At 50.9% G+C, this 23,309-nt stretch overlaps 1 protein-coding gene across 1 annotated transcript; it reads left to right on the top strand.

The window, feature by feature from the left end:
* ACVR1C (activin A receptor type 1C) lies at positions 1-21,234 on the top strand. The gene is made up of 9 exons (XM_051810194.1): positions 1-102; positions 7,966-8,196; positions 12,251-12,499; positions 13,693-13,923; positions 14,257-14,424; positions 15,156-15,312; positions 15,669-15,793; positions 16,526-16,656; positions 17,371-21,234. Exons 1-9 carry the CDS (start codon positions 30-32, stop codon positions 17,494-17,496), a joined length of 1,491 nt encoding a protein of 496 aa, XP_051666154.1. The 5' UTR covers positions 1-29; the 3' UTR covers positions 17,497-21,234.
* The last annotated feature ends 2,075 nt before the right edge of the window (positions 21,235-23,309 follow it).

Here is a 23,309-nt window from a genome sequence, read left to right as displayed (position 1 = left end):
CGCGGGAGGAGGACGCGGCTCCCGCGGCCATGCGGGACCCGCCCGGCCCCGCGCTGCGGGCGGCGCTGCCGCTGCTCGGCGCCGCCGTGTCCCTCTGCACAGGTACGGCCCGAGCGCCGGGAGCGGAGCCGGGAGCGGCTCCGGGACGCGCGTCCGCCGGGACCCCGCGTGTGCCTCCCCCGTGCGCCCCGGCCGGGGGGGTTCGGGCTCTCGGTGCGTTCGACGCGGCCGCGCCGACCGAGAACTGGGTCAGCGGGGACTTATCGGAGCGGCCCCCGCCAGTCCCTGATCCCTGCGGCTTCCCACGCCATCCCGGGGGATCCACCCGGGGGGCTCCGGCGGCGCTGCTGCTCGGGGGCAGATGCTCAGACCGAGCGGCGTCGGTGCCGGTGAGAGCCCCTGTGCGGTGCCCGTGCCCCATCCCGTCCCACCGCAGCCCGGGCGGGACGGGGCTCCCGGCCCCTGGGGGGCTCCGGGCAGGGTGAGGAACGTGCGGCGTCCGGGTCCTTCCGAAGCAGGTTCCTTTCTCACGCGGCAGGTGCTGTGGGACACTCCCTCCCCTCAGTCGTCCCTTTAAAACCTAAACGCGCGGTCTCAGCGCTCTGCAAACAGCGGTTCCAGAGGCAGTGTACCAACAGAACATTTTACAGTTTTTCTCTTGGTTTGCTCCAATTTACTTTTCTCTCTGTGATTTCACCAGAGCAGTTCGCTGGTGTGATGCTCATTACACACTTGCAGAGAAGGGAGGTCCCAGCCCCGAGCTGCAGGGAGGGGCTGTGCCCGCTGCCCCATCCAGGTGCTTATAGAATCCCTGCTTTTGGACAGGGAGAAGGAACAAAGCTCAGCTGGTGGGGTGTGAAGTACTTCTGTGTAGTGTTGCACATCTGGTAAATCTCTGGTACCTTCACAGGATGTAAAACCTGCTCCATCGAGCTCTTCTTGTTTCTGTGGATTTTTAGTATCTAGGTTTGGAAGCGAATCCCAGAAAGAGGCAGCCCCGTGGTGCCCTTGTTTTCCCCCGGTGTGCTTGAATTGAGCCGGAGCGTTGCCAGTGCCGTGGCCATCACCTCTCCCCTCTGCAGAGTGCCCAGAGCACTAATGAATCACGTTGCCTTTGATTGGTATTTATATAAAATCTTGCATTGCTTTGCTCTCTGGGGGTGCAGTGCAGGGTCTTCTTACCCTGTTTCACAGCCTGGCTCAGGCGTGGGGGTGTGTACAGCCCAGACAGGCAGATGTGTGGCAACAGAGGGGAGAGTCGGGGTGACTGTCTGGATGGTAAATTCCTTGTCAAACTCTGCTCAGATGTGACTTTAAGAGCTTTCAGTGCTGGGGACTCTCTTATGCAAACTATTCCAGACCTGGAATCAGTAAGAACTGTCAGCCCTGTGTTATCTCAGCTGCTTCCCCATGGAGTTTGCACCCTCAGCCCCTCACAGACCGGGACCAACAGGTTCTTCCTCAGCTCTGTGCATGTGCTGTATTGCACAAAATCCCTGCACTCCCAGTGCTTTGCTGTGTCCCTCGTGTCTCATAGAGCAAAATCTTTCCGAGGGTACCTCACCTGTTCAAGGCTTAAAATGTCCTTTGGCAGCTTATTCCAACAAAAGTAATTTCTCTGGGTGTCGTTGCCCTTTCCCTGCCCTGCTAATATATTAATTTCAGTGCCTGGCCTCGGTTCCTGCCTGCTGGGGTTTGCCAGGGCTGCTGAGCTCTTCCACAATGGGGAGTTTGAGCACCCAAGTATCCATTGTCTGAAATGAAGATACTTGCACATGTTAATAAAATCACTCCCCAGATGTTTTTTTTAAGTAATAAAAATTCTGGAACTCTGTGATGTCCCTCACTCCAAGACATTTTCTTCACTTCTGGAATAATTACTTTTCCTCTCTTCTCTGCAGCTTTCTAGTTTTTGCCCTGTTTGGTATCTGCCCTTTTTGCAGTATGTTTGTATAGGAAGCTTTTAATCTGCTATGACTCCAAATATTTTCTTTCGGAGCTCTCTCCAGAGGGAACTTCTCCATATTTATCAGAGTAGTCCAAGAAGCAGGTTTGTTGGTCTTTTGTAAGATCTGTCATTGCCCAATTTTCTGTTTTCCTCTTCTGAAGAGATGTGTTACAAGAGAATAAGTTTGTCAGGGACACACTGTTGCTTCCGTGTCTGGGGCTGGCTGTTGGAGGCGGACCCCTCTGTGCCCATGGGAGTGGGGTGTGGGTGGCAGAGGGGTGGCTTTGTCACCCCCAGCCACCACTGCCACCCTGGCAGATGCCGGAGGAGGGAGGGTGGGATGCAATGGGCAGCTGTGGGGCTCAGGACTCTCAGGTGGAAGCTGTTGCTTCTGTCATCAGCTGTGGCAGGTTCTGGAAACCTCTCTGCACACGTGGGATTGTTCAGGACTTGTTGGATGCCCTTGTGCTTTATCCCAAGGGGTTGCACGTGCAGTGTTGGAGAGGGTGGTGAGGAGAGGGTGGTGAGGAGAGCTTCCTCCTGCCCCTTGCAAATGTGCTGCCAGTGATGTCTGTGCTGCCCAGGAGCTTTCGAGTGAGTGGGAAATGGTGAGCAGCTGACTCTATTAATCTTCTAAATATTATCTATGTTTTTTTATAGAATCTTCACACTTCCAGAATTGCCTTTGGCATGTGAGCCCAGTTTCTCAATCTGTGCCTGGTCCCTCTTGCTATCTGTCCTGCAACTCCTACTTCTCATGTGCCTTTTTGAGGCAGGTGAGGGGAACTGATCCCAAAGGCAGAACGGGTCTGGATCTCTTCCTGGTGTCTCCTCTGTGAGCTGAGGAGTTCTCCAGTGCTCCCCAGGGAAGCACAGCCCTCTGTTCCCAGGGGGGAGGGATGATAGTGGACTGGTCACTGCTCATGTACAGTTGAAGCTCTTTGTTCTCCTGTATGATTTGGCTTTCCTCTGGCTTTTGATCCCTCAGGATGGGGCAGTGGTGGAGTCCCTATTCCTGGAGGGATGTAACAGCTGTGTAGATGTGGCACTTGGGCATGTGGGTTAGTGGTGGCCTTGGCAGTGCTGGGGGATGGTCTCAGAGGGCTTTTCCAACCCAAACAATTCTGTGATTCCATGGTAAGATTGCTTTGCAATGCTCTGAAGTCAGTCCTACTTCGTCTATCCTCAGCAACCCCTTTTGCTTTCTTATTGCTTCCCCTCCCTCAGCAGCACTCAGCCCCTGTTCCTGTGCCACAGCCTCGTACCACGTGGCTGCTGGTTCCCTCTGCCTCGTCCCTCAGCTGCTGCCAGACAAACAGGCCACTCTGGTGGAGATCAGAGTGGCTCTGCCTGGTGGCAGCAGAGTTTGCCCTGGTCAGTTCCCAGCAGTTGGAGAACAGGGGCCTGTACCAGACCCACACCCACCCTGTGGCACCTTCACCAGCGCCTGCTCCAGTTTTTGTCCTGGCTCCATCATCAGCAACGGGCTGGACAATGGGAAACATCCAATCTGGGGTTTTTAGGGTCTTCTTTGAGCCCCTTTGTTCAACAGTGAAACGTTTGTCACCTGGAACCCTCCCAGGAGTGAAGTGTGCGGTCGGTCAGGTCCAGGTGTGTGTCCTGAGGTGTGGGAACGTCCCTGCCCAGCAAAGGTGGCCTGGGGGAGGGAGAAGATGGCAAGGTCTACTGATGCACCGGTGTGGGCTAGATTTCTGGCTAGGGGTGGGTATACTGTTCATCCTGTTCCGGCAGCTGTGTCCTGGCACTGGGTCTGCAGCTGAGGAAGGGGACCCAGGCAGTGTGGAAAGCCCACACACACATTAATTCCCAGATCTCTTATCTGGGAATAAAATGAAAGTGTATCTAGAAGGGTACAATATAGAATGACAGTACAGAATGATCAAGGATGGAAATGTTCTGGATATTCAGCCCTTCCTCCCATTACAGAATCACAGACTGGTTTGGGTTTGAAGGGAGCTTAAAGTCCATCTCATTCCAACCCCCTGCCATGGGCAGGGACACCTTTCACTAGATCAGGTTGCTCCAAGCTCCATCCAGAAAGACAATTAATTGCTGCAGGGCCATTTAGATATTTGCTTTCCCATTTAATTTTTAAATGCTCTACTTTAGTTATGGTTGGTAGTGCTGGATTATGATTTAATGGAAGATTAATGCCCTGGTAATCTGTGTAGTAAAAGAATCTGTTGGAAGGTAGAGCCTTGTGGGTTCTGGCATACAAGGTTTCTGGTAGAACCTTGAGTGGGTCTGACTATGCTCCTGCAGAGCTTTCGGTTCTTTCCATCAGCCCTGTGGATCAGTCACCTTGTGCCAGCTGTACACTCAATTCTTTCCATTTAAACTTTGAGGTTGCACTGTGTCTGCCCACGTTTTAATTGCTTGCTGCTTTCATGAAGCTGGTGTTTAAGCTCCTATTCTTCCATCTGCTGTTCACATGTAGGATCACTCTTGTTCCTTGGCTATCTAGTTGGCATGTAGCTGAAGCTGACATGATAGAAAAGGGATGGAAGCACACAAACCCATCTTCTGTTGGCACCTTTGTGTTAGTTTGTTGGGAATTGGGGGCTGGTTCCATTCTTCCTGCTCTATAAGGTCATTGCACAATGTGTCTGCCTGTCCTGGGTGTTTTCTGGCAGTTGCACCGAAAACTAAAAGGCAGAAAATGTTGCTTTTTAGGTAAGTCAGGCAGGTTATTTTCTACTCTGAAGAGCAAGTCATGCTGTCCTTGATTCATAGTGGGGCTCATCCAAAAATCTGGTGTGTAGTCTCAGCTTCTATGGCAATAACAGCAGAAAAACCATCCTTGAAAACCACTTATGTCTTAAAAATGCCAGCCCCAGGGAACACCTGTTCCTGGGGTCCCTGTATCCAAAAATTGCTTTCCTTGTGTGTCTGCTGATGTGGGAATCCTTCCCTGCCACCTCGGCTGGCTCTTGGTTTCTCCTGCTGTTTGTGGGGTCCTGTGGAGTGCCAGCTGCCCACAGGAAGGGATGTGGCCCTGCACACCTCTGTCCTTCAGCCTGTCCCAACTCCTGTCCCTGTGGAAGGGAGCCCACCGTGTGTCCTACCCTGCTCTGCCCTGGCCCTGCCTCGGCTCCGCAGCCAGTCCTGGTGGGACAACCCACCCATGGTCCCACTGGGGTTGCTGGGTTTTGGGGAAGGCCAGGACAAATTTATTATGACTGCTGGAGAGTTCCAAGCTCAGAGAACTGGGACCATTGGTGGCCAGGTTTGGGTACCTGGCATAGGCCTCTGCAGCCGTGGAGTGTTTCAGTCGTTCACTTTCTCCTAATTTCTTAACAGAGAATGGAATGTTTTAAGGGAATTGTTGTGCTTGAGTAATAAAGGAGTTGTGTTCATTACCAGATTAAGAGTGACTTATTTTGAAACTTGAGGAGCACATTTTCATCCTGCCCCTTTGACCCTTTTCCTTTAGCCCCTTACAGTCACTTTATTCCATTCCCTGGTTTCCAGGATGGTGGGAGTCCCAGCTTTCCTCCTGTGAGGGTGCATCACTGATGGAACTGCCAGGACTGTCCTTGGGAAGGGGTGGGTTATACATGGACAAGTTTTTCCGGTGGAGGAAGTTGTCATGAGTAACCAGGAGCAGCACTGAGGCTTTCCTGGTGGAGCAGCACAGATAAGGCACAAATTCTGGCGGGTGCTGTGTCCCTGGGCACGTCAGCAGGGATGGGGATACAGGCTTGGCAGAGCTGGAGTTGCTGCACGGGTGTCTGAGGAGCCACGGGTGGGGCACAGCAGGGGTGTGACACTGGGTGAGAGCTGAGGGGGTTTGTTACCTCCCCTGTTCAGCAGGATGGGGAGTGGGAAAAGCTTTCCCAAGGAAAAGCATGGATCTTCCCAAGGGCATGTTGACAAGGACCCAGGCTCCCCTTCTGATTCCACAGTGGGGAGTCAGCTGAAGTAGCACAGGTGCAAGACACCCATCCTTTCATAGTTATATTTTAAGATAATCTTTCTGCTCTACTAACAAAGGGTTCTGGAAGGACACAAGTGCTCTTGGACACACTGTCAGGGGTTTGTATGTGGTGTGGTATTTCTATCCATTTTTCTACACCAGAAGGCAGTCAGCAGCACAGGCAGGTATCTGGGGAACCCAGGGCTTCTGCTTTTGTAGAATTATATTTAAAGTGATCTGTGTAAATCTTCTGGGAGGAAAGCATCTCATCCTTCCCAAAACTCCAACTCTGGTCTTGTCTCTGAATAAATTTAGCTACAGTTTTCCTGTTGTTTTTTTTTTCCCCTCTGTGAAGGCAGCATTTAGTGATGCAGAGCCTTAACATTCTGGCAGTGACTGTCTTGACTTGGTCAGGGTGAGGATACAGAGCCCTTCATCCATCCTCATCTCTCTCATGTTCACAGGGCTCAGAGGAGCCACCCTGGAGGTGCTCAGGACGTGCAGGAACAGGTTTTTGATCAGGTCTGCTCTGAAGCAATCTGCAAAATACAGAATATGGATAAATCTGTCAGTTATCCACTGTGGATGACATCATAATTTCCTATTTTATTTTTGGGCTGTGAGAAGGAGAGAAAAACAGCTTAATGACGTGTCTGAATCCTCGAAGAACTTGCAACAATATCAGACTCCTTTCCTCAATAATGCTTTTATTTTGCAGTTTTGGTGATGACGTGTCTGTTTTCTTCCTGCTAGATCTCTAATTTATTTGAATCTGATGAGTCTTGCTCCTGGCAGCTCTTCTAGGAGCAGGGTAATGTCTTTAAGAGAGATTCAGCTACTGTGCTGGGGGTGATAGATGGTGCTCATTCTGGTGCCAAGGGAGAGCTGAGGCAGCAGCTCCTGCCACACCCTCACCAGGATAAACATGGACATATGGTGCCAAGGCAGTTTGTTGTGGGCCCAAGCTGAAGATAAACGCCACAAGCTGTGATTTGAGAAGGGTGGCACAGGATGGAGATTGTTGTAAAGAAAACAAAGACTGTCACAGAAACAGAAATCAGAGTCATGCTGACATCTGTCAGGACTTCTGTGCTCCTCCAGGGACTCTGAGATCACACAACCATGGAATAGGTTGGGTTGGAAAAGCCCTCTAGGATAATTGAGCCCAACCATTCCCTCAGCACTGCCAAGTCCACCACTAACCCGTGTTTTGCTTTTCAAGTCTGTTATACTGAAATGAAAGAAACCCTCGTTTCATCCCCCCTCCCCCAGTCCCAAATGGGTTATGGATAAAACTGCTCTTCTAAGTAGAGCAGGGTTCAGTCTGGCAGAGTTACAGCTGACCCAGGAAGGGTGCCTGGACAGGGTGCCCCATCTCAGGAGGATGGGGAGGAAGGGTCTGTCGTTCTGCCCGTGTCCATCGTGGGGTGCCGGGGGCTGTGTCTTGGTGATCCCCCAGCTCGGTGCTCTCCCCCCGTTGGCTCTGGCAGGATGGGGTGGTGCTGGTGTGGGCAGGTGGCTGGGATGGGGCTGTGTCACTGGGAGTCAGCAACAGCTTCCTCACCAGGAGCCCTTGGGAGTGTTTAACACTTGGTATAATGAATGTGGCTGTGTCTAAATGCACAGGTCAAACGGAGCCTGTGCCCATGTCTTTGTCCTCAACATTGTCTGAGGTGTTGTCTGGAGTGGTGAGAGCTGAGAACATAAACCCAAACCTCTGTCTCTCGAGCTCAGCAAGAGGCAGCTTTCACAGGAACTGCTTTTTGTGGTGGTCAGTCTTCTCCACCGAGCAAGACAGATGATATCTATAAAATTCCCTGGGGCCAAGATTAAACAACTTGTCATGTGTGAGTGTTGGGGACTTGTGCTGCTGGGGATCTCTGGGACTGGCCTCCTCCTGCAGCCCAGGAGCCTGTTTGCTGGTATCAGTGCTGGCATGGCCCTGTGCCGGAGCTCCCCTGGGGCACTCGTACTCGGCCAGCCTGCAGGCTGGGCCATGGGGCTCTGCTGTCCCAGGGGGCTCTGTCCTGGGGGCTGCTGTCCCAGGGGCCTCTCCCGACCACTGGCCCCTGTTTTGCAGGCCTGCAGTGCGTGTGCCAGCTGTGTGAACACACCAACTTCACCTGCCAGACGGAGGGCGCCTGCTGGGCCTCGGTCATGCTGACCAACGGGCGCGAGGAGGTGGTCAAGTCCTGCGTGTCCCTCCCGGAGCTCAACGCCCAGGTCTTCTGCCACAGCTCCAAGAACATCACCAAGACCGAGTGCTGCTACACCGACTTCTGCAACAACATCACCCTCCGCCTGCCCCTGGGTGAGTGCCTCGTGCGCGCTGCTGTGACACCCGAGGGTGGGGACACACTGGGCAGGGGCCATGGCCAGGGCAGCCAGCTCGTCAGTAAAACAGCAGCTGGTTTTGTCCCAGCTTGTTTCAGACAGGAAAATCTAAACTGCAGCTCTGGGGGAGAGGGAATTTCTTGCATCTTGTAAAGGTCTCCCACACACTGCTCTTGGGTCCCATGAGAACTAAACGTGAAGATGAAAGGGGGATGTGAAGGTGTGCTCTCAGGCACATGGTGGGGTGCTTGGTCTGTCCTGTGCATGGCCTGGAGTTGGACTCAATGATCCTTGTGTGACCCTTCCAACTCAGGATGTTCTGTGATTCCATGATTCTGTGATTCTATGAAGTGTCTGAAGAGAACTTGTAACCTCACAGATTTTGTGGGCTGGACTGTCTTCAGGGAGCTTGTGATTTGAACTGGCATTAGGCTGGATGTTGGAAAGATGGTACCTGAAGCACTGGTGAATTAGGAATCGTGAGGAGCTCTTATCTGGGGTCTTGCAAGGGAATAACAAAGCCTCTGCCCTGCCTGAGGCCTTCCAGCATCTCCACATCTCCACACACAATGGAAAATGTGCAGTGTGTGAGTCTGCCAGGTCCAAAGTTGTGTAATGAAGTTGATTCAGTGCTTTTTAAAAATAAATATTTACACTATTTTTAGGTTTAATATTTTTGACTCTTCTTTCCAAGATTTGTGTTTAATCCAGGCTTTTTTGAAAAACCTGTAAAATATACTACTTTATCAGTGGATACCTTTTTCTACTTACATCAGTGAGAGATGTTACAGGTAAAAATGTCCTATGGGGTAGGAATAAGGATTATTTAAGTGTTTTTCTTTCAGTTGACTACAGAAGGGACACCCTAATTGTGGTTATGCTCAGAAATAAAGCACCATGCTGGTTTTTTTCCAAGCTGGGATGCTGGTATCTTAGGTTAAAGCTGCTATTTCTGGAGGAGCAGTGGAGGCACATCTGTCATCCCAGTGCTTCAACTGCCAGTTGCAAACCCTCTAGTTTTGTATTTCAGTACCCCCCAAAAAATGACTGAATTCTTATCCCGAGCCCTTTGCTCTAAACATTTGGGAGAACTCATGTCAGTCAGAAATGTAACAGTGCCAATGTGGTTTGTGTGCCTCTCTCTCTTTTTTCATAACTATCTCTATCTATCTCTATCTCTTTCTATCTATCTATCTATCTATCTATCTATCTATCTATCTATCTATCTATTTCTATTTTTCTATATCAAACTCCTTATAAATTTATCTATTTCTTCGTATCTATCTATCTATCTATCTCTTTAGGTGTATATATATGTTATATATCTACCCACTTCCCTGCCAACCTGTCTGTCTCCATTATGCAGATTCTAGTTTGAAAGTGGAGCGTGTGGGCATGAAAAACTTGTTTTTAGGCAGGAGTGACTCTCCTGGAGGAGGAGAAGCCCTGAGAAGGTCCAGTGTGGTGCCCATCCCTGCCAGGCGAGGCAGGACCTTTGTGTCCTGCTGGGACACAAACCTGTCCTTCAGCTCTTCTCCAGGCTTGGAGCAACCTGGGCTAGTGGAAGGTGTCCCTGCCCATGGCAGGGGTTTGGAACCAGCTGGGCTTTAAGGTCCTTTCTAACCCAAACCATTCTGGGATGCTGTGACTGTGGGTAGTTACCAAGGGGTTTTGTTGTAAAGGTACCAGGAGTGCCTGGAAAACAGGGAGATGATCCGCAGGGTGAGGACCTCGGGGGGCACAGGGCAGTGTGTGTGCTTTGGTGCCTGAATTCCCGTGGCAGAGCTGCAGGTGGCAATGCCCTGTCAGAGCAGGGTCTGGTTGGTGCCCTGGGGGACAGGAACTGGCTGTTCATTTGAGTAGGGTTTTTTTGTTTGTTTGTTCTTTGTTTGGTTGGTTTTTGTCTGTTTGTTTTTACAATGTCTGAAAATACACATCTTTAAGGACAGATTCAAACTGGATCTCTGCTTTTTACACCCTCCTTCTTGTGGGCAGGGATTTCATTGCAGTATTTTGCATTAGCAGGAGAAAGTCTCAAAGTGCAGGATGAGTTTGATGAAATTGGTTTTTTTTAATGTGTTAACCTGGATTCCTTTTTGGGCTTCTACTGGTTTAACTGGGATACTTTCTGCCCCAGCTCAAGGTGAGCTTCCCCTGTCAGTGGGACGTCACAGCAGGGCTGAGAAAATGCTCTGTGTGCTGCTGCCTTGAAGGACCTCCCTTTGATAAACCATGCCCTGCACATCCCTCGCTCTCGTTTTCTCTGCAGAACTCACCTCGTGCCCTCAGCGTGGAACAGGCTGGTTTGAGCAGCTGTGGGTCAGATCCAGAAGGCTCTTTGAGTTGTAGACTTGTGTCTCACAGGATTTTTGGGCCATATTTAAGATCTGGGAGACAGAGCTTGTGATCTCTGCCCCCACTCCCCTGTGAGTGGGGTCTGTAGTCACGGTTGAAGCTGGAGAAACTTAATTTTAGGCTCTAGCCCAAATTGTGTGGTTTTGAAATGGTTTAAAAGTATTCTGTAGAGCTGACTAGAGACCTCTATTAATGAAATAGATTTTCTTACTGCCTTGGAAAGAACATGTAATTTGCCCCCCTGAGTAGCCTGGAAACTTGCACACACAGAGTTCAGAGCTTTTGGAAACCTGAAAGTGCTCATTATGAATCAAAAGTAAAGGGCTGTGTGTGAGAATGTCTGTTCCATTGGAGGGGAAAAAAATCCTTCCCTTTTTTTTTTTTTTTTTTGCTGCCTATAAGTACTATTTTATTTACACAGCTTGGACCATAACTACTCCATGTTGTGAAACTGCTGGGTGCTGCCAGATGTGCTGCCTTTGGTTCACACATGGCAACGTGTGTCAGCTTCTATTCTTGGTTAGTCAGTCAATGAACAGTGCATTCAGAATAGGATTGCAAAATGGGATTAATGGTGTTGTTTTGCTGGCTTTGGGTGGTCCTGAGGGATTGTCTGATTTCCCCAAGAGTCTGACCTTACCCAACTGCTGTGGATGTCACCACTCTGGTGTGGCCTTTAAGGGCACCCCGGGCGTGGGGTGTGTGTTGTGTTTGTGGTGTTTGTCACTCTCCTGTGTGTGCTTTGGGCTGTGGGGAGCCCCTCGACCCCCGAGGGGTGTGTGTTGGGTTTGTGGTGTTTGTCACTCTCCTGTGTGTGCTTTGGGCTGTGGGGAGCCCCTTGACCCCTGAGGGGTCTGTGCAGTGCTGGTCCTGGCCATGGGCCATTTGGTGCACGGGGTCAGGGTTGAAGATGGCCCTGACTATAATACAGGAATCACAGTGCTGGTTTTTGAGATATTTCTGCTAGAAAGAGTGCTGCTCTGGAGTGGAGGGAGCTGCAGAAAGGAGGGAAGGGAAGGAAGGCGCTGGAAGGTCTGGGAGGGGTGCAGGACAGTGGTGACCACACGCTGTGAGAAGGGGCTGCTGCAGAGCCCATGTTGAGGAGGTGGGAGGACTCTCCAGCCGAAGGTGACACGGGCTGTGGCCAAGGCTCCCAGCAGGAGCAGGAGGAGGACCAGGAGCTGCAGGTGTAGGATGTTCTCCCAGGCTCTCTCCCACTGCTGGTGTTTGGCATCTGGCACCCACCATTCCCACTGGAGCTGATGGCCAGGCTGGAAGGGCAGGTGTTTTCCAGTGGGAATGCTGGTCACTGTGCTGGCAGCAGGGACCATCACTGCTCCAGTCTGGGGCACTGAACCCATGGGCCAGCTGTGCACTGCTGAGAGTCCTCTGCTGTTCCCTGAGGAGTGGGATGGGATGGGATGGGATGGGATGGGATGGGATGGGATGGGATGGGATGGGATGGGATGGGATGATCTGAGGCGGTGGTGTTGGGCGGTGATCAAGAGACCAAGCTTCCTGCACAGAAGGTGTGTGGGGAAAGACTCCATGTCTTACAGGAATGGGATCTGTCTCATGGCCAGGATGACTGCGGGCAATCTCTGGCCCTGCCACGCCGTCCCCCCGCAGCCCCTCCCTGACGTGTTGCTCCAACCCCGCTCTTGTGTTCCCCACAGCGTCGGAGTCCCCGGGCAGGGCCGGCCCCAGGCCCGTGGTGCTGGCAGTGACGGTGGCAGTGCCGGTGTGTGTGCTGGTGCTGGTGGCAGTGCTGGCCGTGTGCACCTCCCGGGGCCGCCGGCGCCGCGCCCGCCGCGGCCACAAACCGCCCAACGTGGAGGAGCCCCTGTCCGAGGGCAACCTGGTGAGCGCCGGGAAGACGCTGAGGGATCTCATCTATGACATGACCACCTCCGGCTCTGGCTCTGGTACGTGGGGTGCCCTGCACGCCGAGGGGCTTTGGGCCGGTGCACGTGGCCACCCCTGACAGCAGTGGCAGGGCTTCGTGTGCTCCTCTGCTGTCAAACTGCAAAAGTTCTGCTCTTTGTCGGAATGGAAGAGTTAAAAGAGCGAGCTTGGAAATCAGATTCAAGTGTGACACCCAGTGCTGCTGGCTGATAAGGAAAGGTACTAAACTCACCTGAGTCAGGATGCTGCTTCTGAAATGTTTAGTGTTTTATTGCAAAATAACTTTACCCAAAATTCTTTTTCTGAGCAGAATGTCCACCTTTCTAACATTTTTCCTGTTTCTGATATCCAGTCTACTGTGGTGCCTCCATTGCAATGGAGAAGTTTTTAAACCAAAGAAACACAAAAATGAGGTGGAATTAATATATTCCAGCTCATCTGGCCAGTGGCACATCTGGGGTGTACAGCCCAGCTTTCCCTAACTACAGCTTTTATTGAAAAATATGTAGATTGTGCTTGCTTTTATTTATAAGTGAAAAATGTAGGAATGGTGCCTAATTTAGTTGACTTTATTTCTATGAGCTGCATACCTCTGAGGATTAAGTTGTTGTTCTTCCCTAACACTTTTTCACAGCTATAATGAACAGACTTTGGCTTTATTTACCCTGAAGTTTTAACTCTTCCCAGCCATCCCTGAGCCAGGAACAGGGCTGGACTTGTGCTGATCCAGAGCCCCGAGCAGTGGTGCAATTTGATCTGATTTCAGCCAAAATCAAGACTGTCTTGAATTAAAAAAAATATAAAAAGTAATAATTATTTTAAGTCCCCAGAAAACACAGAATCAAACCAAACAAGGTAGAGGTTATGGCTGGCAAAGGATAGTGGAGCTGCTATGATAATTTATCTTTATTTTTGAAAATATCAGTCAGAGGGAAGCAGCTAATCGACTGTAGGACAGCTGCAATTCCTATCAAACCAAGTGGAATAGTTCAGGCCTATTTTTTAATTTTTATTGGGGCTTTTTAATGTTTTTTGAATATGTGGACACTGAAAAGTAACGTCTAAAAGGCTGAGATATTAGTGGGGAGACGATTGTCCCCTGGCAGTCTTGGAAAACAAAGCCATGAGTGCAGCTCACTGGGAAGGGGCAGCGTTGGGATTTGAAGATCACAGTTGAGCTGTTTCCCAAGTACCTGTCTCTCCTTTTAACTAGGTTTGCCCCTGCTCGTCCAGAGAACCATCGCCAGGACGATTGTCCTGCAGGAGATCGTAGGAAAAGGCCGGTTTGGCGAGGTCTGGCGTGGGAAGTGGTGCGGGGAGGATGTGGCTGTGAAAATCTTCTCCTCCAGAGACGAGCGGTCCTGGTTTCGGGAGGCAGAGATTTACCAGACGGTCATGCTGAGGCACGAGAACATCCTGGGCTTCATCGCTGCCGACAACAAGGGTACGGGGCGGGCGCGGCATCGGGGCTCCGTCCTCTTGCAGGGCTTTTCCAACCCTCATAGTTCTGGGGTTCTCCGTGGTGGCCTTGGCAGTGTTGGGTTAATGGTTGGACTCAATGACCCTAAAGACCTTTCCAGCCCAACTGATGTAAATCCCGAGTGTCTGTCTCAGAATAGCTTTCGCTGCCCCCCTTCTGCAGCACCACCTCGAACCGTGCGCTGTCCTGAGCTCCTTCCCGGTGGGATGACTGGCACACCTGCTTGTCTGCATTCCACGCAAAATGGGAAGGCTTTCCCCAGAGAGTGTTTTTAATAATCTTGCTTCCTCCGGGTAGATAACGGGACGTGGACTCAGCTCTGGCTTGTCTCCGAGTACCACGAGCAGGGCTCCCTGTTCGACTACCTGAACAGAGGCACGGTGACGGTGGAGGGCATGGTCAGGCTGGCGCTGTCAGTGGCCAGTGGCCTGGCCCACCTCCACATGGAGATCGTCGGCACACAAGGCAAGTGCTTCCTTCCCGCTTGTCCTTTGAGCATTGTAAGGTGCTCCAGCGTTGTTTGCAAAAACATTTATGGGTGACGCGGAATTGTGAAGCGTTTTCCAAACTGTTAACACCAAACAGTGTGTGAGCGCTGCAGGGGAACAGGGATGTCACCTTCCCACTTCTACTGTCTGCACTTCATCCGTGGCTTTAAGTGGATAGCTGTGGGAGCAGCTGTGCTAAAGACGAGTGAGCGCTAATGAAGGAAAAATTAGGAAAAAATTCTTCCCCAAAAGGGCTGTCCAGCTCTGGCACAGCTGCCCCAGGCAGTGGTGGGGTCACCATCCCTGGAGGGATTTAAAAACTGTGTAGATGTGGCACTTGGGGACATGGGTTAGTGGTGGCTTTGGCAGTGCTGTGGGTACAGTTGGCCTCAGTCATCTTGGAGGGTTTTTCCAAGCCAAGCCATTTGATGATTCTATAATTTTCTAAATTAATTTGAAGGGTGAACTTCCAGTTTCTTTTCTCGTGTTTTATTCTTGAAATACAGATATTGAAACAAAAATGCCATCAAAGTTTTCTTTTGAAGTTGACGGCATTCAGCAGAGCTTTGCTTGCTCAAAACAGGCTTCAGTGTTTCTATAGGGGATAGTAACAAAATTGAATAAAACTGGTTTTACATCCTTGCTCATCATGTTAAAATCCACACTGTTCTTATCAAAATTGGAGGTTGTTTCTCTCACTGTGAACAGGGAAGCCAGCGATCGCACACCGAGATCTGAAGTCCAAGAACATCCTGGTGAAGAGGAACGAGACCTGTGCCATCGCCGACCTGGGCCTGGCGGTGAAGCACGACTCGGTGCTCAACACCATCGACATCCCCCAGAACCCCCGCGTGGGCACCAGGAGGTGGGTCGGGCACTGCCAGCCGCCAGACGGGCTCACTCTGTGGGGGTGGCTCCTCCCAGCCCTCCCCTCCATCACTGATGTCCCCTCCACTCTTGCCATCAGCCGGGGGTCCTGCAGACCCTGTCCCTCCACCCCGGCTGGGTGGGAGGGGAAGGTGGTTGCTGTTCCCACGGAATGGAGCTCCCTGTCCCACGTGGGATGTGGCTCTGGCACGGACATCGTGTGTTGGTCACTCCACATGCTCTGGGCCTGGTCAGGGCATGGCTCCAGTGCCATGAAGGGTCACCTGGCCCTGGCACATGGCAGGGCAACCATGACCTTCTGCAGGAGCTAAACTGCCCCTGTGTGCTCCAAAGGTACATGGCTCCCGAGATCCTGGACGACACAATGAACACGAACATCTTTGAGTCCTTCAAACGAGCAGACATTTACTCCCTGGGGCTGGTGTACTGGGAGATAGCCCGGAGGTGCTGCGTTGGAGGTGAGGTGCCTTTTCATACCATCACAGAATCCCAGAGTGGTTTGGGCTGGGAAGGGACCTTAAAGCCCATCCAGTTCCATCCCCTGCCATGGGCAGGGACACCTTCCACTAGCCCAGGTTGCTCCAAGCCCCGTCCAACCTGGCCTTGGACACTTCCAGGGATCCAGGGACATTCACAGCTTCTCTGGGCAACCTGGGACAGGGCCTCCCCACCCTCTCAGCCAGGAATTCCTTCCAATATCCCACCTAAATCAGTTTGAACACATTCCCTGTGTCCTGTCCCTCCAGACCTTGTCCCCTGTCCCTCTCCAGTTCTCCTGGAGCCCCTTTAGGCCCTGGAAGGGGCTCTCAGCTCTCCCTGGAGCCTTCTCTTCTCCAGGGGAACGCCCCCAGCTTTCCCAGCCTGGCTCCAGCGCAGAGGGGCTCCAGCCCTGGAGCAACTCCGTGGCCTCCTCTGGACTGGCTCCAACAGCTCCACATCCCTCCTGTTCTGGGGACCCCAGTGCTGGCTGTAGCTCATTTTGTGATCCACACCACTTTTATCTTCAGTAAAACCAAAGCACTCCCAGTTACTGCAGCACTAAGTGGGGACAGAAGATGTCATGGAGTCGTTGTCCAAGGTGGCCCTGAAAGTTCTTCTGTTCTCTCTCATTGCTTGTAGAAACAATTAAGAGTTTGTTGTGGAGCAGGTACTTTGTGTGTTGTATTACCTCCACAATAAATGTTCCCTAGGGATCACTGAGGAATACCAGTTGCCTTACTACGATGTTGTGCCTTCTGATCCTTCAATAGAAGACATGAGAAGGGTTGTCTGTGAGCAGAAGCTCAGACCGAATATTCCAAACCAGTGGCAAAGCTGTGAGGTAAAACCAGTTCTCTGGTTTATTTTAGTTTATTTAGTTTAACTTAGTTAGTTTATTTATTATTATTAGTTTAGTTTAGTTTCTAGTTTATTTTTTCTAGTTTTATTTTATCATTTATATTTCCAAATTTAAATTAAAGCAGAATTTTTGAGTGAGAGACAGGGTGCCCAGCCTCTCCTGAACTGAGATGTTTCAGATGTGTAGCTCTCCTGAATTTAGATGTTTCAGATGTGTAGCTCTCCTTCAGCTCTCAAGTCAGCTCTTTGCACCAAGTGCTCAACTCTCTTAAACGTGGATCTTCACTAACGCTGCTGCTGTTGTGTCACTGTTTCAGAGAGCTGCACTTCATTTTCCTGTATTGCACTTGTGAAACAAAGAGTGGGAGGTGCTGGTTGTACTCCTGACCTATTGTTTGCTCCTTGGGAGGGGCAGAGGAGGGGCAGGCACTGAGCTCTGCTCTGTGGAGATCAGGAACAGCAGCCAGGGAATGGCTGGAGCTGTGCCAGGGCAGGCTCAGGTTGGATCTCAGGACAAGGTTCTTCCCCCAGAGGGTGGTTGGCACTGCCCAGGCTCCCCAGGGCAGTGGGCACAGCCCCAAGGCTGCCAGAGCTCCAGGAGGGTTTGGCTGATCCCCTGGGGCACAGGGGGTGACTCTGGGGCTGGGCCTGTGCAGGGTGAGGAGTGGCTGATCCCCCGGGCTGTGTCTGTGTGCAGGCGCTGCGGGTGATGGGCCGGGTGATGCGGGAGTGCTGGCACGGCAGCGGCGCCGCCCGTCTCACCGCCCTGCGCGTCAAGAAGACCGTCTCGCAGCTCTGCCTGCAGGAGGACTCCAAAGCCTGACCGACCTCCCCGCGCCAGGAGACGGGAAGGAATTCTGCCGTTCACCTTTCCACGTGTGATAGTATTTTTATTTCTGGTCTACCTCAGATAAGGTGGTTCAGTGTTGCAGTGCCCGGAGCAGAGCACTGACCTCGAGCGTCGTGTCCGGCCGTGGGAAGAGGCAGCTTGGGACTCGAGTTGGGTTTGGTACAGCAAGTCCATGACTCGCTTTGCTTTTGTGAGGAAATTGGACACCAGGCGAGTCACAGGAAGGAGGTTAAAGCATCACAACAGTGTAAAAATACCTTTTGCTGTTGCACTTTTCATCCTCGTCAGACCCCAAATGCCCTGGAAATGTCTGGTGTTGGTTAAAGCTGTTTGCAAAAAAAACCTCATGTTCTGTCCTCAAACCAAGTAAAAGACCAAATTTAACCCAGCTTTTTACCTATTTTTATGCAAGAATCTGAAAAGGGGCTATCAGTAAAAGCAATTAAAAAAGATGGAAATTCCACGAAGCATGTACCTTGTGAACAAAACCATTGAGTCAGTTCCCTATTAATATTTATATTTAATGTCTTGGTTTCACATACAATATTATGGTTAGGGTTTGAGTTGTTTTATTCTGTTTGTTTGTTCGTTGAACAGATCGACCAAGGGATAACTTTTCTTTCTAACAGTTTTTAGAAGAAATAGTAGAGGCAATACTTTTCCATTAGTTACGTAGGGATAAAGTGGGAGAAATTCTACCTAAACTGAGAAAATATTTATTTTTAACAATATCTTGCTAATCACTGGTAACATTTTTTTAGTGCCTTTTGATGTGTTGGGGGAAGCTTTAACAAAAGCCAACACAGCCTTTTCAGAGGTTTCTTATGGAATTCTGTAACAGCACCAGGCTGGTGACGAGTATTATCATCTCTGATCATGTTTCCATAATACCACAGCCATCAAAGCGAGGTGTTGTATCAGAATTCACTGATGTTCTGGCGTTTTGTGAACTGATGCTTCTGCCCCACTCCATGGCCCATGTATTTGAATATAGTATTCTAATATATTTAATAGCCAAAATTATACATTTCATAATCATATGGTTCTTTAAATCTTTAAATCCAGCTGGTCCATGGAAATTAAGCCCAAAGATGTTTCCAGAATAGCAGAGCTCTGAAAAAATCTTGTGTAGCCCACGCAGCTCCATTGCAGTCAGTTGTTGGCTGATCACAGGTTGTCAGATCAGTCTTTGGGGTAAAATCTCTTTAATTGGAACTGTTGCAGGGAAAAACGGGTTAAACTTTTACTGATTGGGGTGGTCTGTAGTATCAGCACTCTGGGTTTCTTCCTGACACACATCTCCAGGAGCTGTGGATCCTTTCTGGCTGTTAATTGCCCGTAAATAGGCTCTGATGCAATTTACCTCTTTGCACAGGTGCTTGTGTTAAACAATGCAGGTCTTTCTGTGGTCTGGAGCTGAGCAGTGGAGAATATTTCCCTTAAATTGCTGGTAGATTTTTCTCCATTGTGGTTTCTGAGATGTAATCAAAGGTGTCTCAGAGATTTGGGCCAGATTGGATGGGGCTTGGAGCAACCTGGTCCGGTGGAAGGTGTCCCTGCCCATGGCAGGGAAGGGAACAAGATGGGCTTTAAGGTCCCTTCCAAGCCAAGCCATCCTGTGATTTAATTCTTATGTGCTTCAACTGCATGAACTACCCCGCAGAGCTCAGTAGATGTGACTTTCTAGGCTGTTTGAGGAGTAATTTTAGCATGATCCAAAGCATGATGCTGACTTGTGTATCAAAACATTTGCAAACCTAAGATCCAGCATTTGTTCTTGTAGTACATAAGTTGAAAAAAATTCCTTATCTTAGAAAGGAACAATCGAAGATACTGTTGTTTTTTTTTTAAGTGGGAAAAGGGTTTCAGTTTTCAGTTGCCATTCTGGAGTCTCTGAAGGTTGTTGGTCAGCCCTATAATTTGAACAAGACCCTTTTGGGCCTGGCTGGGAGGTGTGGGTGGAGGATTCTCAGGCTCAACTCCCTTGCACGTGTCACAGCTCCAACCCCAGGAATACTTTAACCCTTTCCCTGCACATATCTCGTGGTATCAGACATTATAGTCTGTTTATCCTGGTGTTTCACCCAACTCAGTATTTTTGCACTGGTTTTCTTTTTTCTTTTGTTGTTGAGAGGTGAATATGTATTTTGGTGAGCCAGAGTTAAAACATAACCGAACCAAGGGCTGATGATGTTGTATTGAGCTCTGAAATGTTTGCAAACTCTACATTCCTTTAAAAAACCCCAAAGAACCATTGTTTTAGTGGCCTTTCCCCTCCATGTGGATCTGTCTAGTTCTAGTTTAAGCACAGAGGTTATGCCAAGACACTTCTGTGCGTTTTAGGGAGGCTTAGGTTTCCTCAGAGGTTACAATGTTCCTGCTAATCTTCACTTAAAGCACAAGTTCTTAAACTCATAAAAATTTTCAAGGTCAAGGATGCTCAAACCCCATCACCACATTCAGCCTCTCCTAATTGATGCTTCTAGTTGGAAGGAGTTACTAATATTTTATAGTTTGCTTCTAACAACAACGTAAAGCTTAATGCAGGGATTATGGACTGAAAGGGAAAGTTAATTAATGTTTCCTCGAGCACCGAATTGTTTTGTGTTTCCTGAGCTGCTGCCCCCAGACACCCCTCGAGAAATTCAGGCTGTAATCTCCTCTGCACTTTGGTACTTTTATTATTTGCACTTAACCAGGGTCGTTCCCTCGTGTAACCCTATAATGAACCCTACAATATTTTAGTCGTTGCTATGTCACTTCTTTTCTTGGTAATAAATTCAGGAGTTATAGATGAATTTATTTAGAAATATGTCCAGTCCCTACAACAGGTCTGAACTTTGAGCAGGCCACGTTCTTGTCTCAGTCCCTGTCTGCCCAGAGCTCCTGTGCCACTGGTGGGCTGGGGGCTGTCCCCAGCAGGGGTGTCCTGGGGGCCGGAGGGTTCACAGGCACAGAGGAACAAGCTCATTTTTGTGTTCCTGAAGGTGATGGCCCAACCCCCCTGCTGTGGTTCCATGGGGGTCTGTGAGGCTGTCCTGGGGCTGTCCTTGAGGTGTCCTTGGGGAGTCCTCCCCCAGCAGCACCAGGAACCAGTCCCCTGCCCTGCCCTGAGCTGTGTGTCTGTGATTCCAGGAGCATCCCCATGGGCTGTGGTGCCCCGATCCCCCAAAAGCTTTTAGGGACAGATGTCCAAGTTCTGCTCTAACAGGCAGAACAGTTTATGAATGTACAGGGAGTAAGACTGAGGTACAATATATTTCTGCAGAATATAAGAAATGTGCAATAAGTTGTAGCTTACACTGAATGTATTTTTGGATGAATGGACTAGATGTATTTTGAATGTAGCTGTGAAGTTTGTGTCTAAACCTGCTGCTGTTCTCAGTTCCAAAAGAGAAACGTGTCATATTTTGTCAATCTGCAAACCACTTCCTGAGTTGTCTGTTTTTAAAAGAAGCATTAATATTTTACCTGGAACATTGTAATATTTCTGAAATAAGTAGAGTGGTGCAGTGCTCAACCCTCGTCTTGTGAAATACGTGATCTGTGTACACTGCAGAGTTATTTTTAAAACTATTGCTAAAGTTATTGCTTGATATTGCAGCTGCCTGGATGTAAATAATGGTTTAGCTGTTGTATTTTGTACGCGGATTTTTCACCCCACATACTTTGGGGAAGACGTGGCTATTTTAATAAATTCAGTGTACTCTGCCCTGGTGTTCCTGTGAAGTGTAAAATTGTTTCTGTGAGGGCAGAAGGGCTGAGCCTGTTCCAGGTAACCTGTAGATGTTGGAGGTTTCAAACTGAAGCAAAGCTCCTCTACCAGCATGTGCCCCCAGCCCCTTTCCTGGCTGTGCTGGGCTGGAGGACGCTTCCCAGGGCTCCCAAGGTTCTGCAGGGACTGGGAATAGGCATGTTCCTGCCAGCCACTGCTTCCTCGACTTCCCATCACTGTTCCCGGCCGATGTGTGGCAAAATGAGCAGTAAGTCCTTCCTGGAGGGGCATCCAACACCCCTCCCAGGCTGCTGTGCTGGTGGGCAGTGCTGGGGCAAGAGCTGTGCTCCTTCTGGCTCGTCCTGGTGTTTGTTGGACACGGTGACACACGAACATCCAGCTCCTGCTGCCAGCTGTGCTTGTTCTGGCCAAGGTGGGAACAGCTGCAGGCCCTGGTGCTGAGCTGGAGCACTCCCTGTGCCCTCCTGCTTCCCTGCCTGGGACACGGCCCATGCTGCCCCACACTGAGCAGCCTTCCCAGAGAAGGGCTGGTGGCTTGTACCCGTAGGGACCTTCGCTCAGGGCTCTGCACCCACACCCGTGTGAGCTCTGACTGAGCTCCCTGTCATACAACACTCCCTGCATTTTGTTCTTCCAGCTATTGGTGTAAACCTGAGTGGGACCTGCTCACCCTGAGCACCTCAGTGCTAGTCTGTGTGCTTGAAAATGCCCCTGACATAGCCACAATCTGGGGGTTTAAATCAGGTTTTATTTGAATTTCAGGCATGTCAAAATGAAATCTGCCACGCTGTGACCCAAGAAACTTTTGTGGCTTTTGAAAGAAACTGTGGGCTTTTATTTTTTTTCCTTAAAAAGACCACTGTATTATAGCAATTACTTGTGCATTCTTGCTCTTTGGTCCCAGTGTATCTCCAGGAAGGCGGCATTCCACAGTGCTGGCTGTGCAGGTTTGGCAGTCGGGGCTCTGGAGCGGATCCCGAGGGAACGGCAGCAGCCGGTGGCTCATCGGTGAACATCGGCTGCCATCCCCTGGCCACCGCCGCGCCGGGTGGGCGTCTATTGCACGGGAGAGCAGTGCTGCGTTTCCAGCAGCCTGGGAAATTCCTGTTTCCCAGAAACACCCTTCTCCAGCACACCTGGGTGGAGGAGGAGCTGCCCCTGTGAGCCAGGTGGGTGCTGTGCCCTGGCCGCTGCATCCCGGCTCGGTGGCAGCAGAACACCACGGGCTGTCACCTGGGGAGAGGTGTTCATAAGAAATCGCTCGGTGGAGGGTTTGGGATAATTCCTCGTTACCCTGTTAGGTAAACCGACTCCCCAGGAGTCATTGGAGCACAACTAGTAGCACAGGAGAGGAGCCAGCTCCCGGGTCCCTGAGGGTTTGTGTCCTGCAGAGGATGGCTCCGCTCTCCTTCCTTCTGCCCTGGTAAGGTGAGTGTGGGCAGAAACTCTGCAGGCTCTGTAGCCTTGGAGGAATGGGTGTTCCACCCCTGGAAGCTTTCAAGGTCAGGTTGGACCGGGCTTGGATCGACCTGGTCCAGCGGGAGATGTGCCATCGCTCGGGCCCTGACACAGAGCGAGCGCCGTGCTGGGGAGGAGGCCGGGGCAGGGCATCCCTGGGATCCCGGCGGGGTCTGACTCCTGCTCCGCTCTGCCTCCGGCTCGGCTCCGGGCGGCTCTGAGCGGGGTCGGCGAGGGGCAGGCGGGCTGCGAGGGAGGGGGGCGTGCCGGGGTTTGGGGTTCGTTGTGGGGGTGTGGGGTGTGTGCCGGGGTGTGCGGTGTGTGTCGGGGGTGTGGGGTGCCTGGCAGGGGTGTGGGGTTCACTGTGGGAGTGTGGGGTGTGTGCCGGGGTGTGGGGTTCACTGTCGGGGTGTGGGGTGTATGTTGGGATGTGGTGTTCACTGTCGGGGTGTGGGGTGTGTGTCGGGGGTGTGAGGTGCCTGGCAGGGGTGTGGGGTTCGTTGTGGGGGTGTGGGGTGTGTGCCGGGGTGTGGGGTTCGTTGTGGGGGTGTGGGGTGTGTGCCGGGATGTGGTGTTCACTGTCGGGGTGTGG

Source organism: Manacus candei, unplaced genomic scaffold (assembly GCF_025592945.1).
Source record: "Manacus candei isolate 608988 ecotype Guabito, Panama unplaced genomic scaffold, ASM2559294v1 h1tg000077l, whole genome shotgun sequence".
Lineage (NCBI taxonomy): Eukaryota > Metazoa > Chordata > Aves > Passeriformes > Pipridae > Manacus > Manacus candei.
This window is presented reverse-complemented; position numbering and strand designations above follow the sequence as displayed.